Source organism: Drosophila pseudoobscura, chromosome 4 (assembly GCF_009870125.1).
Source record: "Drosophila pseudoobscura strain MV-25-SWS-2005 chromosome 4, UCI_Dpse_MV25, whole genome shotgun sequence".
NCBI lineage: Eukaryota > Metazoa > Arthropoda > Insecta > Diptera > Drosophilidae > Drosophila > Drosophila pseudoobscura.
In genome coordinates, this window is record NC_046681.1 from 13,082,966 (window position 1) to 13,097,467 (window position 14,502).

General features: G+C 46.0%; 5 protein-coding genes across 5 annotated transcripts; 2 read left to right on the forward strand and 3 right to left on the reverse strand.

The window, feature by feature from the left end:
* Positions 1-1,924: 1,924 nt before the first annotated feature.
* Ent2 (Equilibrative nucleoside transporter 2) lies at positions 1,925-3,922 on the reverse strand. Its single transcript, XM_001357261.4, has one exon. It carries the CDS (start codon positions 3,479-3,481, stop codon positions 2,114-2,116), a length of 1,368 nt encoding a protein of 455 aa, XP_001357297.1. The 5' UTR covers positions 3,482-3,922; the 3' UTR covers positions 1,925-2,113.
* Positions 3,923-4,319: 397 nt separating this feature from the next.
* On the forward strand, positions 4,320-5,863 carry Trmt6 (tRNA methyltransferase 6 non-catalytic subunit). The gene is made up of 2 exons (XM_001357260.4): positions 4,320-5,403; positions 5,463-5,863. Exons 1-2 carry the CDS (start codon positions 4,434-4,436, stop codon positions 5,807-5,809), a joined length of 1,317 nt encoding a protein of 438 aa, XP_001357296.3. The 5' UTR covers positions 4,320-4,433; the 3' UTR covers positions 5,810-5,863.
* COX5BL (Cytochrome c oxidase subunit 5B-like) lies at positions 5,864-6,647 on the reverse strand. The gene is made up of 2 exons (XM_001357259.4): positions 6,357-6,647; positions 5,864-6,289 (listed from the first exon to the last, which is right to left on the reverse strand). Exons 1-2 carry the CDS (start codon positions 6,529-6,531, stop codon positions 6,009-6,011), a joined length of 456 nt encoding a protein of 151 aa, XP_001357295.1. The 5' UTR covers positions 6,532-6,647; the 3' UTR covers positions 5,864-6,008.
* Positions 6,648-6,729: 82 nt separating this feature from the next.
* On the reverse strand, positions 6,730-8,085 carry COX5B (Cytochrome c oxidase subunit 5B). The gene is made up of 3 exons (XM_001357258.4): positions 7,892-8,085; positions 7,198-7,371; positions 6,730-7,133 (listed from the first exon to the last, which is right to left on the reverse strand). Exons 1-3 carry the CDS (start codon positions 7,971-7,973, stop codon positions 7,027-7,029), a joined length of 363 nt encoding a protein of 120 aa, XP_001357294.1. The 5' UTR covers positions 7,974-8,085; the 3' UTR covers positions 6,730-7,026.
* A 136-nt stretch (positions 8,086-8,221) lies between these two features.
* Positions 8,222-9,845, forward strand: IFT52 (intraflagellar transport 52). The gene is made up of 3 exons (XM_002132254.3): positions 8,222-8,356; positions 8,419-9,064; positions 9,127-9,845. Exons 1-3 carry the CDS (start codon positions 8,244-8,246, stop codon positions 9,670-9,672), a joined length of 1,305 nt encoding a protein of 434 aa, XP_002132290.3. The 5' UTR covers positions 8,222-8,243; the 3' UTR covers positions 9,673-9,845.
* Positions 9,846-14,502: the final 4,657 nt, after the last annotated feature.

Genomic DNA, 14,502 nt, shown 5'->3' on the forward strand with positions numbered 1-14,502 from the left:
GAAAAAAATGTAATTTCAATTTTTGGTCGGCCAAAACTCAGAAATATGCATGTAGTTGTGTATGTGTGCTCTCAATCATCAATGTGCTGAATCATGCCCAAGAAATGTAGTTGTTTTTCCCATTCTAGAAGGCCTAGAAGGTTCGTTAGGCCTCGCTAAAGAGGGTATTTGTTGCTAAAACATTTTGGAATTGTGAAGGAGTACGCTCTTGCTTCTACGGCTTGTCTCTGGTCGAATATGTGTATGAGCTCCTCGGGGTATTCAGTTATTTGCTTCGCTCCTAGTGTTACTATTATAAATATTAGTTTCGCGTACTGCATAGGGACACGGTACACTGGAAATTATTAGAGAATTATTACTTTCCAAAACTATTAAGAACCCTCAAATCAAAATTAAATTGACCGAATATACTAAAAATAACCATACAAATAGATAATATAAATATAAATAATTACAAATACATAAGTACATAAGTAATACAGCATATAGTAATAACTAAAAAGCAACGTAGATACATTTTTTTACTTAACTGAAAATGGAAAATTATGCCGCAATATTTACTTCGTCTTTCTTTCTCCAGGGATTTGCGGAAGCATCAATGTACATACATATTCGGTCCTGTTGGCCAACGGTTCCAGAATAGGTATTAGGTATTAATCCCACACCTTGGCTATGAACACGTTTAGTCACATTTATTTTCTGGGACCACAATTTAGTTCTCGAAACACCACGAGGAGAAAGAAAAACTGGGACTAGTCTACCGATTGAAAGAAATGGGTTCTCCGGATCTTTCTTTGCCCAATCATTCGCTAATCACCCTGAACGGTTGGTTAAATTGTGGGGAGCTCCTTTTCGTTTTAAACCCATTCTTAACATTCTTCTTAAAACCAACATACTTAAAAACTAATTTTGTATTCCCCATACTGAATAATCAGCACGTATACCTTTTATCAATAATAGGCGGAGCTCGGCAGTATGATTTTAGATTAATTAATTTTGATTATTAACAAACTAGTGCCTGGTTGTAGCAGCAGCACAAAAATGAATGTGCCTAGTTTTAAACGCTGAAAAAAGAAATGTTTGCCTATACTTCCGACATCTTGGTATTGTATAGTCCTTGCCGGCAGGCAGCGCAATAGCGCGTGTCCCTCGGACTAGTATGTTTTAAGTTTTATACCTCGCTAAGACGGCACACTGTTAAAAGACACACTAACGAAGTGCCATTTCTCCCATTGACACGTAGGTGGTACGGGATTGGGGTTATGGGTAGAGTATGTACTATCTAGATCCGCCATATTTCGTATTCCAGCGAATTTCCCATGCTACTGCAATCGATAGTGTATAATTTAGTGGTTGTGGAGTGCGACCCTCGAGGAGATAGCGGCAGCTCGAGAAGCGCCATCCCAGATATGTTGATTATGTATTACTTGTCCAATTCATTGGGGAGCGATAAGACGACGCCCCCTTGAGATTGTTTAGATGTTTGCCCATGCTAACAGATACATTTCACTCACACGATGAGCCCCCTTGATAGGAGTACATATGACTACTACTGACTACTGTGCCGTGCCGGCAATTTCCCCGCCTAATTGTTTCTCTCTATTGATAAGGTTTGTTTATTTAGGTTGTGTTTTTTATGTTTACGGCGCCTTTGTTAGTTGGGATTGTTGTGATGTGCGTAGGAACTCTGTCAGATGAAGCTGTGAAAGTCAGTATTTCATTGACTCGTCAGACCTTTCCACTAATTGGTACAGACGAATATATACTATGTATACATTCATGCATTGTATCCAATTAGGACATACTTCGCGAATCGCTAAAAATAGGAATGCATGCATATGTATATATTTGTTCTTCTCTGCGATAATTTGCATGTAAATAAGTTTTTTTTTGCTGTAATCTTTAAGAATGAAACACAAATCTATTTGCGTGTATAAATGCAGCATCTGTTTTGTAAATAACCAGTACAAATCTTTATTATTCAATGAAGTTAGTATAAAATGAGTAGTCACAACGAAAATAAATTCAATGAAGGTCAATAATATATGATACGAATTTAACAAGATCATTTTAGTATATGTCAGCATGCTATGTATTGAAGCTATGACCGAGGTTATAAGAACAGCGGACCCAGATACGAGAACATGACCCCCGAGAAAATGCCCGTAATCAGCATTGCAGCTGCATACATTCCAGCGGTTGTTTGATACTTTGCATGAACCGTCTGCGGGGCATACATCATGCCCAACGAACTCAAGTAACCCGAGCTGTAGGACATTATGACGGCAATGCCCCAATAGACCCACTCATTGGGGAAGTAGACTTCGAGGGTCCTGGTCATATCTGGTGGTATATAGTTGCACATGATGAACAGGGGAATGAACACCAGGCGCAGAGCCACCGGAACCACTAGGAACTTCGGACCGGGCCATTGCACCCACGAGGTGGTCAGGCTGCCCAGCATGGCGAACACGTTGAATGTGAGGAAACAAGTGAACAAGGTGAAGTAGTCCTTGGAGATGAAAAAGTCCTCGTCCGAGGCTTTAATGTTCGCGTGGATGGCCGGGAAGACGGAGAGAGTCACAAAGAACGTCAGAAAGATGTTGAAGAGCTGGGGCGATGCCTTCTTAAAGATCTGCCAGTAGGGAACATTCAGTTCCGCCCTCGAGTCGGACTTCTTCTCATTGCTCTGGCAGATCTGATCGTAGTGCCTAAAGAATTTGTTTACCGGCAACGCGAAATAGGTGTCGAAGCACAGAAGGAGAATCACAATCGCTGTTACAAAATAATAGATGGCCGATGTCCTCTTCGAGTCGAAGAATGCGGTGCAAATGATGGACATCACGGTGGTGAAGACCCCACTAATGTTGGATCCCAGGACCACGGCTCCCGTGTACTTGATGGGTAGCGATGCAACGATGCCGTAGATGGTGTTCTGGTAGATACCATTGCAGATGTTCAGCAGCACAATGCTTACCATGGTGGCCCAGAAGAATATGCCCGGCCACTGAGACGAATCCATCATAGCCAGTACAATGGTTACCAGCAGGATGACAACCTCAAAGATGATGCTGTACACTATCCTGCTGGTCAGGTCCCCGCCAAAGTTGACGAAGATGTTCAGCCAGTTGAAGAGGAGATTGGGAATCTGCGAGGCAAAGCCCATATTCTGCATGAAGGTACTTCTGTAGTTTACCTCCGTGGGTACCGTGTTGTTCGCGCCCAGCTTGAAGTCCTCGAAGTAGGACTTGGCTGTAATGAACATGTTCCAGGGCATCAGTGTGCCCAGTCCGTGCAGCATAAAGATAAAGAAAACAATCTTGTATCTATCCTTGGGCGGCAGACCCAGCTTGGCCAGCACCGAGCCCTTTCCATTCGAATCCGCCGGCGGCAGTTCGGACTCCCACGACGGATTTAGTGTCACGGGCTTTGGCGCCTGCTTGCCAATAAAAGGCAGTTTCTCCGATTTTCCTTCTGCCATTGCTGCGTGGCTTCTGTTCTGTTCTGCTCGACGCGGCTCTTGTTATGCGGGCGATGGCAATTATTGGGGCGTATACCCAAGCACAAAAACTTGCAGGGTCAGTATTTTGTTGTGTAGTGAGGGACGCCAAGCCAGTAGAAGAGCGGGAAGGTTTGATTTTCCCTTTTCCCCTCTGGAATCTGCGCCTGCTTGTCGACTGGTGTCCGGGGGGTTATGAGATTTCTCGTCACGTGGTCCAATCTTAGGCGGCAATCGCAATGCCTTCGCAACTATCTGTACCTGATTTCCGCGATTACAAAACAGATTGCAGTCTCAAAGGTTACGTGCTACCCGCTGTAGGCACGCGTTTCTTGTAATCGCAATGTATTAGAACATCGGAATCGATCGGAATGGAACTACAATGGAGCTGCCACATCAGTGAATAATAAAAAAACACTCTATTTTCAATACAAATAAAACAGTTTTCTATGTAACGCAACACTGCTGCAACAGGTGGCAAGGAACTAGAATTAGGAAAAAAAAACAGTGTTTGGCTATCGATCGATATGTCATTAAGCATCTTCTTCTGAGTCTAAAAGAAGTTTTTTGGATGCAGGACCAGACTGGGATCTAAAGTTTTAGAGGAAGTCTGGCTGGAATGTTATTCAAAATATCCATCGCATTAAAATCATTTCGATATTTTCCCAAGCCCAGCGCCACTCACTTTGGCAGTAGTGGCGATAGTGGCGCCACTTGATAGTATATACTGTATATATACTGTATGGTTAGTGGTGATACTATCAAGTGGCGCCACTATCGCCAACTACAGGTGTCAAACCATCGATGGCACTATCGATAGTAACTGTAGTTGGCAGCTTTGCAGCACTAGACTAGTCTTCCTCTTCGCGCGGCGGCGTCTTATTTGTGCGATAAAGCACGTTGTTTATTATAATTATTAACGAAAACGGCGACAATGAGCACCGATGGGACTACACCCAACATTCAGCTGGGCGACTACATAGTCATACAGCGCCAAAAGTACACAAAGCTGCAGAAATTCGGCAGCTTAGACACGACGTCCACATTGGGCAAGGAGACGCTCGAGCTGAAGTCTCTGCTGGATCAGCCATACGGCTCCACGTTCAAGATGTGCGTTAAGGAAACAAAAACAGGAAAGCGTGGCGCCCAACGCCAGCACACCCTGGAGCTGTGCAGCGACACGGAGCTGAGAAGCACGCGCGAGGTTCTGGGCATCTCCAGCAGTGGAGCCGACAATCGTGATATATGCGACAATGGGGAGGCGCAGGCCCTCAAATCCTCAGACATTGAACAGCTGCGCGAGGCCTGCAATGAGTCGAGCAAAATCATTGAGAAGCTCGTAGAAAACTCTAAGACTTTCCACACCCGCACTGAGTACTCCCAGGAGAAGTACCTCCTGAAAAAGGAGAAAAAGTACTTTGAATATGTCCAGATACGACAGCCGACGATACGGCTGATGGTTGACATATTCTATCGACAGGATGCGGAGAAAATCATGGGTATACGCGTGGACACGCTCTCCCAAATCATTTCCTACTCTGGAGTCTGCGGCTTTGGCAGCTATTTGCTGTACGAGAGCGGCACCAATGGGCTGCTCCCGGCGGCCATGATGAACTCCATTGGCGCCGGCACTGAGGGCACCTTGGTGCACATGCATCCCGGGAATGTGCCCCAGAAACAGGCACTGCTCGCTCTGAAACTACCGCTCGAACAGCAGAAACGTTGCGTGTCTGTGAATCTATATTCGGTGCTGAGGGAGTTCTATCAGGGAAATGTCGCCCCCTCTATAGATCAAACTGAAGTCGAGGCGGAGGAAACGCTGCCAGAGACGCCCAACGAGGAGCAGCCGGAGGCCGTTGAACCGAGCACAAAGAAGCCCAAGCTAGACGAAGCTCCTCTAAGTGGTGAGGGAGTTAATGTTTTCCATGCACCGACTGATTTCTCATTTATGTACCGTTTGCAGGCAATAACAAAGGCCTCCTGCGGTGGCAGATAGAGAACAAACGAGCGTCCGCGCTGATGCACGGAAAGTTCGACAGCCTGGTGGTGGCAGCTAAAGAGCATCCATCAAGCATACTGCAGGCCCTCCTGCCCCTTGTGAGGCCCTCGCGACCCGTTGTTGTCTTCAGCACCTGCAAGGAGCTGCTGCAGGAAACCTACATGGAGCTAAAGACCTCCGGCAAGGTCACCGCTCTGCACGTGACCTCGAATTGGTTGCGCACCTATCAAATACTTCCGAATCGCACGCATCCGGAGGTGAATATGAGTGGCAATAGCGGCTACCTCCTGACGGGCTTTACCCTAAAGTAAAGTAGAGAGTAATGCGGCAGACGAAATATACATGTAAGCATTTGTTTTTGATAATATCATGTTTTATCAATGGTTTACAATGCTCGGTGTGTGCGTGGACCCGTGTAAAGTTAAATGGGAGAAAGGACCTGTGTACGCTGAATGGCAGACGGTGTTCAGAGTGTGCGTTGGAGTGTGTTGTGTGGTTGGTTGTTTCTCACTAAACGGGTGGCACTTTCTTCAGCACAAAGTAGTGCCCGCATTCGCAACGCTTCGGTGGTCCCTCCTCTAGCCACATCCACTTGGCGAAACGGTCGTCCAGGCACAGGCAGCCCACGAGGCGACCATCAAATGCCGAGGGTATCTCGGTAGGATCGTTCAGCCTGCCAGAGCCCCGCTTTAGAATCTTGCCTAGACCCCAGGGATCACCGCAGCCCTGCTCCTTCAGCTGCATCTCACGCTTAGCGATACCGGTGGCCAGTTCCATGTCATCGGCCATTTCTGACGGGTGGGTTGTGGCTTGAGCTCTGTTCTTTTATCTCAGGCTGCACCAGCAGGTTCCACTTACCCGCCTTTAGTACTGGAGTTGTGGAGATTGCTCGTGCGGCAGCGGTATCGGTCCACTTCTTCAGTCCCACGCGCTGCAGCAGGGAACTGAGTTTTCCCTTGCGCTGCACCAATTGCGAGACGAGTCGTTTGGAGGCGGTCTGAGCCTTCAACAGACGTGCCAAATACGATGACATTCTGACGAAAATAGCAATTTACTCACGGAATATCTCAAAAATAATTTTTTTTTGTTTTGCTTGGGAGTGAAAGTTGTCTGTTTCACAGTTTCGAATGGAATGATTCTAAACAGTCGATAGGACACATTCGTTTGGTTGTAAAGTAGGGCCTACTGGGATCTAAAATTTTTTCATCGCTTCATTGAGACGCATTTCCGATTTACTTTCGCTCAAAATCACTTTGTTGCCTTTATTGTTCATTTATCTGATATACTTAAGCATCGCTCCTTGGATTAACGTTGACTGCGGTGGAAATGAAAGATTTAAAAGTGAAAACGGGAAGAGCTGCTGCCTGCCCCCTTGATCACCGCCGAGGTTGGTTATTTGGTTGTTTTTTCTGGATTTGATGTCTGTTTTTATTTGGACAGCTAAGGTGTTGGTTGACTTTTAGCTTAGTAGTTGTTGTGTGGTGTGTTCTTGTTATTAATTGGTTTATTTAATTAATTAATAATAACTTTAAACAGCTGCCTTCTCCACCAGCTTGAACCAATGGCCGCACTCGCAACGCTTCTGGTTGCCCTTCTGCAGCCACATCCATTGCACGTATGTCTGATCCTCTTCGCCTGCAAAATAAAGTTGGAATAAAGTTAGTATGGGTTTCCTTGTTTCGGGATGGCATTTACTCACAGATGCAGCCAACAATTCTGGCATCGAAGGCCGATGGAATCAAGTTGGGGTTCTCCTTGGTGCCAGCACCGCGCTTGAACACCTTCATGTCGAAGGGATTCTCATTGCCGGCGGCTTTGGCGAGCAGCTCACGCTTCTCGATACCCGTGGCATGCTCCAAGGGGTCGTTCATCACTGCAATTGGAAATGGAATGGCAATTAACTGATTGTGTCCTCGATTGATAAGCTTCTTCGTCTGCGACTCGGATCAGCTGTGCAGCAGCGATCCGGCCCGAGGTTACATAAACGGCAAACGCCCGAACCTCTGCGGCTGTGTCATCGGCTAACTATTAGATGTCATTAGCTTAGCCCCCGATAGAGTTACAGTGCAGAGTCGAGGTGCGAACTGCGTATCGCTGCCGTTCCGTTGCCGTCTCGTCTTTCCCCCCACCGTGTGTACATAAAACACATTTCCCTGCGCATAGTTATTACATAACCTCCCCAACGAAGCAGGCGCATTTTCAATTGCCAAAAACTGCTGCTCCAGATGCAGGGGGCTGCCGCAGACTGTGTTCTGGCATTGCATTGGTTGTCATATTATGCAATCCTAGCCATGAAACTCGGACGCAGAAGTGCCTTCACACCAAAATCTACACACCACGACGGGCGGACGTGACGGCAGCGCAGGGGATTTCGGTTTAATTTCTGCACTTACTTTTGCAAAAACGCACGGGCGCGTATGTAACATTTTGGCGTGCAGCGGCACGAAGCGCCATGCGTCCACAGATCGATGCCATAGTTCGTTTCGCGAAAATTTGTGGTTCCTAAAAATTGAACACCAAAAATTCTTTCGTAATTTTTCACACAGCGAGATTTAAGGACAGTGTGCAGCAGTACCGCGATGGCAGGTGTTGTGAAACGTTCCACAGTGTTCAGAGGTTACCAGACTGGCAGGAAACTGTGCTGCCACTTGAACCGCTAGGTGGCGCACAGTTGTCCGGGCAACGGAAAAATGCAAAACAACGCAAAACAAGCAAAAGGAAATTTATTATAATCTGAGAGTAAAGATGTCCAATAAACCCATTATCTGCTTTGATACATCCAAAAATGAGCGATTTCAAATATCGGACAACTATAAAATGCTTCACCGCAAGCTGAAGGCCAACTGGAACGTGGAACAGTCAGTATAAAGGCAAAAGATTCGAATTTGAATGGTAAACAAACAATATTGAACACCCTTAGAAGCGATGCCGAACTGCAAAAAGGGCACCTTTCGCGTGCCAAGGTATTCGTCCTGGCTGGCCCCCAGGATCGCTTCACCGAGGATGAGTTCGAAGTGCTCAAACACTATGTGGAGGTGGACGGAGGCAGTCTGTTGGTTCTCCTTGGCGAGGGCGGCGAACAGGAGTTCAACACGAACGTGAATTTTTTTCTGGAGCAGTACGGGATCTACATCAACGGGGACAATGTGGTGCGACCGCACTACTACAAGAATTTTCATCCCAAAGAGTGCATTGTGGGTGGTGGAGTGGTCTGCGAGTCCATGTGGCGGCACCTCATCAAGCTGGACATTGAGAAGGTCGACTACGACTTCAGCGACGAGAAGTACAAGATACACTTTCAGTATCCCTACGGAGCCACCCTGAATGTCTCCGAGCCGGCCAATGTCCTGCTCACCACAGGCCCCGTAGTGTATCCCTTCAATCGTCCACTGGCGGGCTACTATACCAATGGCAAAGGCGGGAAGATCCTGGCCATTGGCTCGGGCTACATCTGGCATGATAAGTATTTGCAGGACAAGACGAATGACGCCATGCTGGAGTATATATTGAAGCTCTTGGGAGGAGATGGGATAAGCTACACGCACTTGGACTTTAACGATGTGGAGGTGAGCGGAGAAAGCTGTGTGTGGAGTGTACACCTAGTGCTAACTCTTGATTCCGTCTGCAGCTCAGCGACAACAAACACTTTACGGATCTGGCCTTCCTGGCGGACATGCCCAAGGCCTGTCTGATCGACTCGATCGGCACCGAAATGCCCACGGACTTCAAGCAAATGTTCGACATGGAGATGTGCGCGCTGAGCAACCGCCTGCTGAAGGATGTCATCGATACGTACGAGCAACTGCACGTGAAATACGAGCCGCTGAGGATCATCAAGCCGCAGTTTGAGATCCCATTGCCCAACCTCCAGTTGGCCACATTTCCGCCCATCTTCAGCGAGCCGCCAGCCCCACCGCTGGAGCTGTACGATCTGGATGAGACCTTCAGTGGGGCACGCTCACAGTTGGCACACATGACGGGCCAGTGCCTGCAGGCCCTCCAGTCCAAGGAGCCAGCGCGGCGCAGCCTCAACCAACGGGAACTGGAAAACTACGTGAAAGAGTGCGCCAGGATAACGGCCATTGTGGAGGAACAGCAAGACATGCCAGCCCGCGAAATACTCAACATTGTGGCCCGCCAGATAGTCAGCTACAGGCCATATGCGGAGGATTAGCTCGTCAGACCAGACAGCGGTGATCCGATTACCCATCTGCCAGAGCCATCCAGCCATCCAGCCAGAGCGGCACATTCCGCGCAACGACTGGACTGGTGCATTTCGGGCAAATCAGCAGAAATTTTGTTAATTTGAATTATAAAATTATGAAAACCAAGTACGTTTTATGTAAACATGTTGGCGACTCGTATTCAAACATGGCGGGCGAAAGCCAAGAACCTTCCTTCAGAACGGTCCTCCACTACTCCACTCCACCTCTTGGCCGCGATTTCTACTTAAATTACACCCAAAATTTTTAGAGTGGGGAAACACTAAACCTGTGGGAAGTAAAGCTATATAGCTGCGTTTATGAAATGCTCTCCCATCATTTACTACAAAAATTGTTGTTTGCTTAACACAATTAATTATATTTATTAATATTCCCCCCCCCGTATGCACTCGCTCCCCTCAGGATGCCTCGAGAGAGGTTCTGTTGCTCCTCTTCTGCTTTTAGGTGTCGACAATTTGTTTCCGTCTGCCAGAGGGGACGACTCTGCTAATTGAGCGAGGGGATGGCCGTCTAAGGAGGGGAAGGGAAATGTGTGTGTGAAACCACTAGTTAATGCGTGTCACAACAAATGTTGTCATCAATCTGGGAGCCGATCCCCAGGGGCCCAGCGATAGACAGAGCGAAAGAATCCTGTAAAAAAATCATTGCACAACTGGCGGTTGTAAATTCTCTTTTTCCATTCCAAATGTGGATATCAATTCTCTGGAGCTTACGAGGATGTGGATGTTTTATAACAGTTGTGGAACTGCAAAGAATCGTGTTTTAATGGTTAAATTTATAGAAACTCATGGGATGTTTTAGTCTTTTACCTGCAATATCCTTATATTTCCCCATCCATTAACTACCTTCTGGCCCTGTTGTGGCAGTTGTGGATCCACAAACGACGGCTGTTCAATCAATCAATATTGGAAATTCCCACACCTCAAACAGATGGGAACTCCATCTGCGGTGGTTCGCCATTTTGTTTGCTATTTCTGTTCAGTTTTTTCTTGTCTCAAGTTGACCGCTAAATATAACGTATAACGTTGGACAGTTAAGCCGTGGAACCGCTGCTGCCGTGGAGCAGTACGGTACGCGGTTCGGTTCGAATCGGCTCGGAGCTGGCTTCGGGGGTGCAGTAATCTGTCAGTGTAAAAGAGGTTAGGCTGAAATCCGATATGGGGCAAGTAGGAAGTTACCTTGAGTGCATTTCCATACGCAGTCGCACGTATTGACAGTGACAATGCCCGTCGCAAGTCCAAGTTGCAGTTCATTCATGGTTTCAGGCCACCAAAGCAAACAGGTTCACAGGCTCAGAGCCAGAGCCAGAGCCAGCGTTCTCTCTCCGCACAGAAGCCGCACAAGTATTTCCACCAGCAAAGGTTCCTCCAACTCCAACTGCGACTCCACTCTCCTCCCTCAGCCATCTGCCTGCGGAATGCATTTCCATTTACTGTCTGGGAGAAGCGATTTTCGACCATCGATCGATTTTGTTTATCGAGCAAATCCATTGGCCAACCCAACGAACCCAGCTGTATTTGCGGCATCACTTCCGTTCCAGCCAAAACACTCTGCAAATACGTGAATGAGGAAAAGTCTTGACTTTTCAAGAGGTTTGTTTGACTTTTCATCGGAGCCGGGCAGGGCAGGGCAGGGCATCCCTTTGTTTGGTGTCTGCCGCCCTCCAGCTGGGATTTTTTCCTTATTTATAAATTAGTTATGTTTCCAAACCGTCCAACATTTGTCACCTGTGTGTGTGTGTGTGTGTGTGAGGGGGGAAATTCCGGGAAAACCCTCATGGTGGCTTGATGCGGGTCGTCGCGACATCATTTTAATTAAATTACAGCAACCAAAACGTGCGACACTATAATAATTTTTATTCATTGTCAAAAATGGGCAATCATAAAAAACAACACGTCTGCATCGCAGCCGCTTAAGACAGAAGGGGCAAAGGGTGGGAGGCAGGGCGAGATGTCTGGTCAGCAGACGACACCCTCGGGGCACACACACATGCTGCTCCCACATGCACTCCCCTCCCCCTGAAAGAGAATGTAACAATCAATTAACAGGGCAGATAGGTTAAGGTTGCAGACTCGAATTAACCCGTGCGTGTGAGTGGCTGTTGCAACAGGGACTTACTACTTGGGATGGCCTAAAGTTTGAAGCGATTTTTGGGATGAATTTTGAATACATGTTTTACTAGATGATAATAATATGAGGAGAGATTCGATTACGAACTTTGATACATTGCAATTATGAATGCTATTGATATTTAGGAATTTCCTATGGTTTCTATGGCCCTTTGCAATTGTATTATACTGAGATATTCATTCATTCACAATTGTCTTTCATATTCCTTATTATTTGAGTTCTTTTTACAATGATTTAGTTCCAAATATAGTAATTTTGTAATAGTTTTCTTAAACTCTTAGTGGTTTCCTCTTTTCTATGATCTTTCTTATGCCTTTAGGAGCTTCAGAGCCTTGAATCACCGTCTATATCTAAATTTCTTAACTGGTATTCCAGAATGTTGTCATCTGTCATCTGTGTTTCCCCTTCGACCCATGCGAGGGTTAAAGAGCTTCAGAGCAACCGTTGACCCAAGTCGTCTCTTGGCACGCTTCGTCGTCGTCGTCGTCGTCGTCTTCGTCTTCGTCTTCGCCTCCGACGTCTGCCCTCGCTCTTTGTTCTTGTGGCTGTTGCTGGTGTTGTTGTTTGTTTTTTTTTTATTTTTGGTGTCGTTGTGGGGCCCTGTCAATGTCTCTATGGCGGGGACATGGTTGACCATCATTGAAATAGAAAGCTTGTCTTTTATGTTCTGGCATTGTTATTAATTCATCATTAAGTCGGTGTTGTACAACAAGCTCTAATGATGCGTGTAAATGCTAAACAAATGAGAAGTCTGGCCCTCCACTATCCTAGTCCCCTCCGTTCCGAGATCGAACCCCTGTTGAAAATCGTAAACCATATGCAAAGGAAATGCCCGAAGCGCGTGTACAATTTAAAATGAAATAAAATCGGACGGACGGCGGGGCAGCTTTCGAAATTTTATGAGCTTGTTGTGCTTATTAGTCGCACCACGAGAAATGGCGACAGGCCACAACACCACCAACAACCAACAAGCAACAGAAACAACAACAACAACAACAACAGCAACCACAACGACACGAAGAACAGGAACAACATGCATTTCCACGGCTAATTTTTCACGCGCACTCCATTCCCGTTGCCAAAGTCGGCAACCGACAGCGACAGCTCCTGACCAGGCTATCACTTGCCAAACTTCCCGTCGAGAGTATAATCACTATAGGGTGGTCTTTGGCCTTTGCTGGGCGGGTTTACTTGGTTTACAGGTGGTTTTATACCTAGAGAGACCCATTTAGAGTCAGGAAAGGTGTTCCTTAGAGTTTGATTCAGAATTATGTTATCTCCCAAGGGTTCCCACCATCCTTCCATTCGGAAGACACTTCCCTTGTCCAAAAGTGCATCCAGAATTCGTTCATCCTACCATTGATTGCCAGTCGCTTGTGTTTTATTTTTATATTTTTTGGCACGCCAGACACGCACGAGAAATTCCAAGAGATAAGGATCGTGTACGACAAGGTGTATTATGGACCCCCAATCCTCGAGCCCCAAACTCCCCATAAGCCCCTCCTGGCTCCTCCAGGTCCCAGTGCTCCAATGCCCAGTGTCGAAGCCCGAGTCGAACGCTGTGCCGTCGAGTGCCATACTGTTGACTCTGTTAAATTGCCAATATTTATGGTTTTGCCTGGTCGGGCTGACTTGTTAAATGGGTGTTCCAGCCACATGGCAGAGAGGAGTCCCCAGTCCTTGTGCTTGTCTCTGTCTCTGTCTCTGGCCCGAGTCCGGACCCCTTTCGAATTGGTAGCTGCAAAAACGTTTAAAGACAAAACGTGTTGGCCCGATAAGACAGCAACAGCAGCAGCAGCAGCAGCTGGCCAGACAGAGCCCCCATGGCCCCATGCCCCATCAATTTTGACGTATGTTTGTCAAAGTTTTAACAGCAAGACGCCATTTTGAAAGTGCCCCCACATCTATCTCCCTCTCTCTCTTTTTGTCTCTCTCTCTCTCTCTATCGCTCTCTTTGTCTCGGTTTCTATGTGCAGCTAAGCAGAAATGTGCAATGTCGTTGTTGTCGTCGCCCATCGCTGAAGCTATAAAAATGTCAAAGCCTGCAACAAATAAAGAAGAATTATAAAGAAATCTAGTGAGAGCAAAAATCATATAAAACACACACACACGCACACATACTTGTTCTGTGAGCAACATCAGTCCGTCCGTCCGGTTGTCCGTCCGTCCCTCTGTCCGTCTGTTGTGTCTGTTTAAGCAGTCGGCAGCAAAGTCACTTCTCTATAGATGCAGCAGAGATGCAAAAGTTGTTCCCTTTTTTGGAAGATCTCTTGTCATGAGATGTGAATCTGACTGGTAATTTTTAATTATTCATTTTTTCGATTTTTAAATATATAAATATATATGTAGATAGGTTGATAATATATAGATATATAGATATAAATAGATCTTATATTTAAAAATAAATATTTAATATTTAAATTAAATATTCTCATATTAAGATTAAATATATTTCTTTAATATATTATATTTATTTAAAAAAATTACCCTCTTTAAAACATTTATGTTGAAATACAAGTAAATTCTATTTAATTTGACTACATTTGTACTTACAAAATGAATATTTCATATAAATCTGGATATGTTTCTTTTCTCTGAGTGTTGGAAATTATTTTAATATCCTGAACTCTAAAATCTAAAGATACATATAT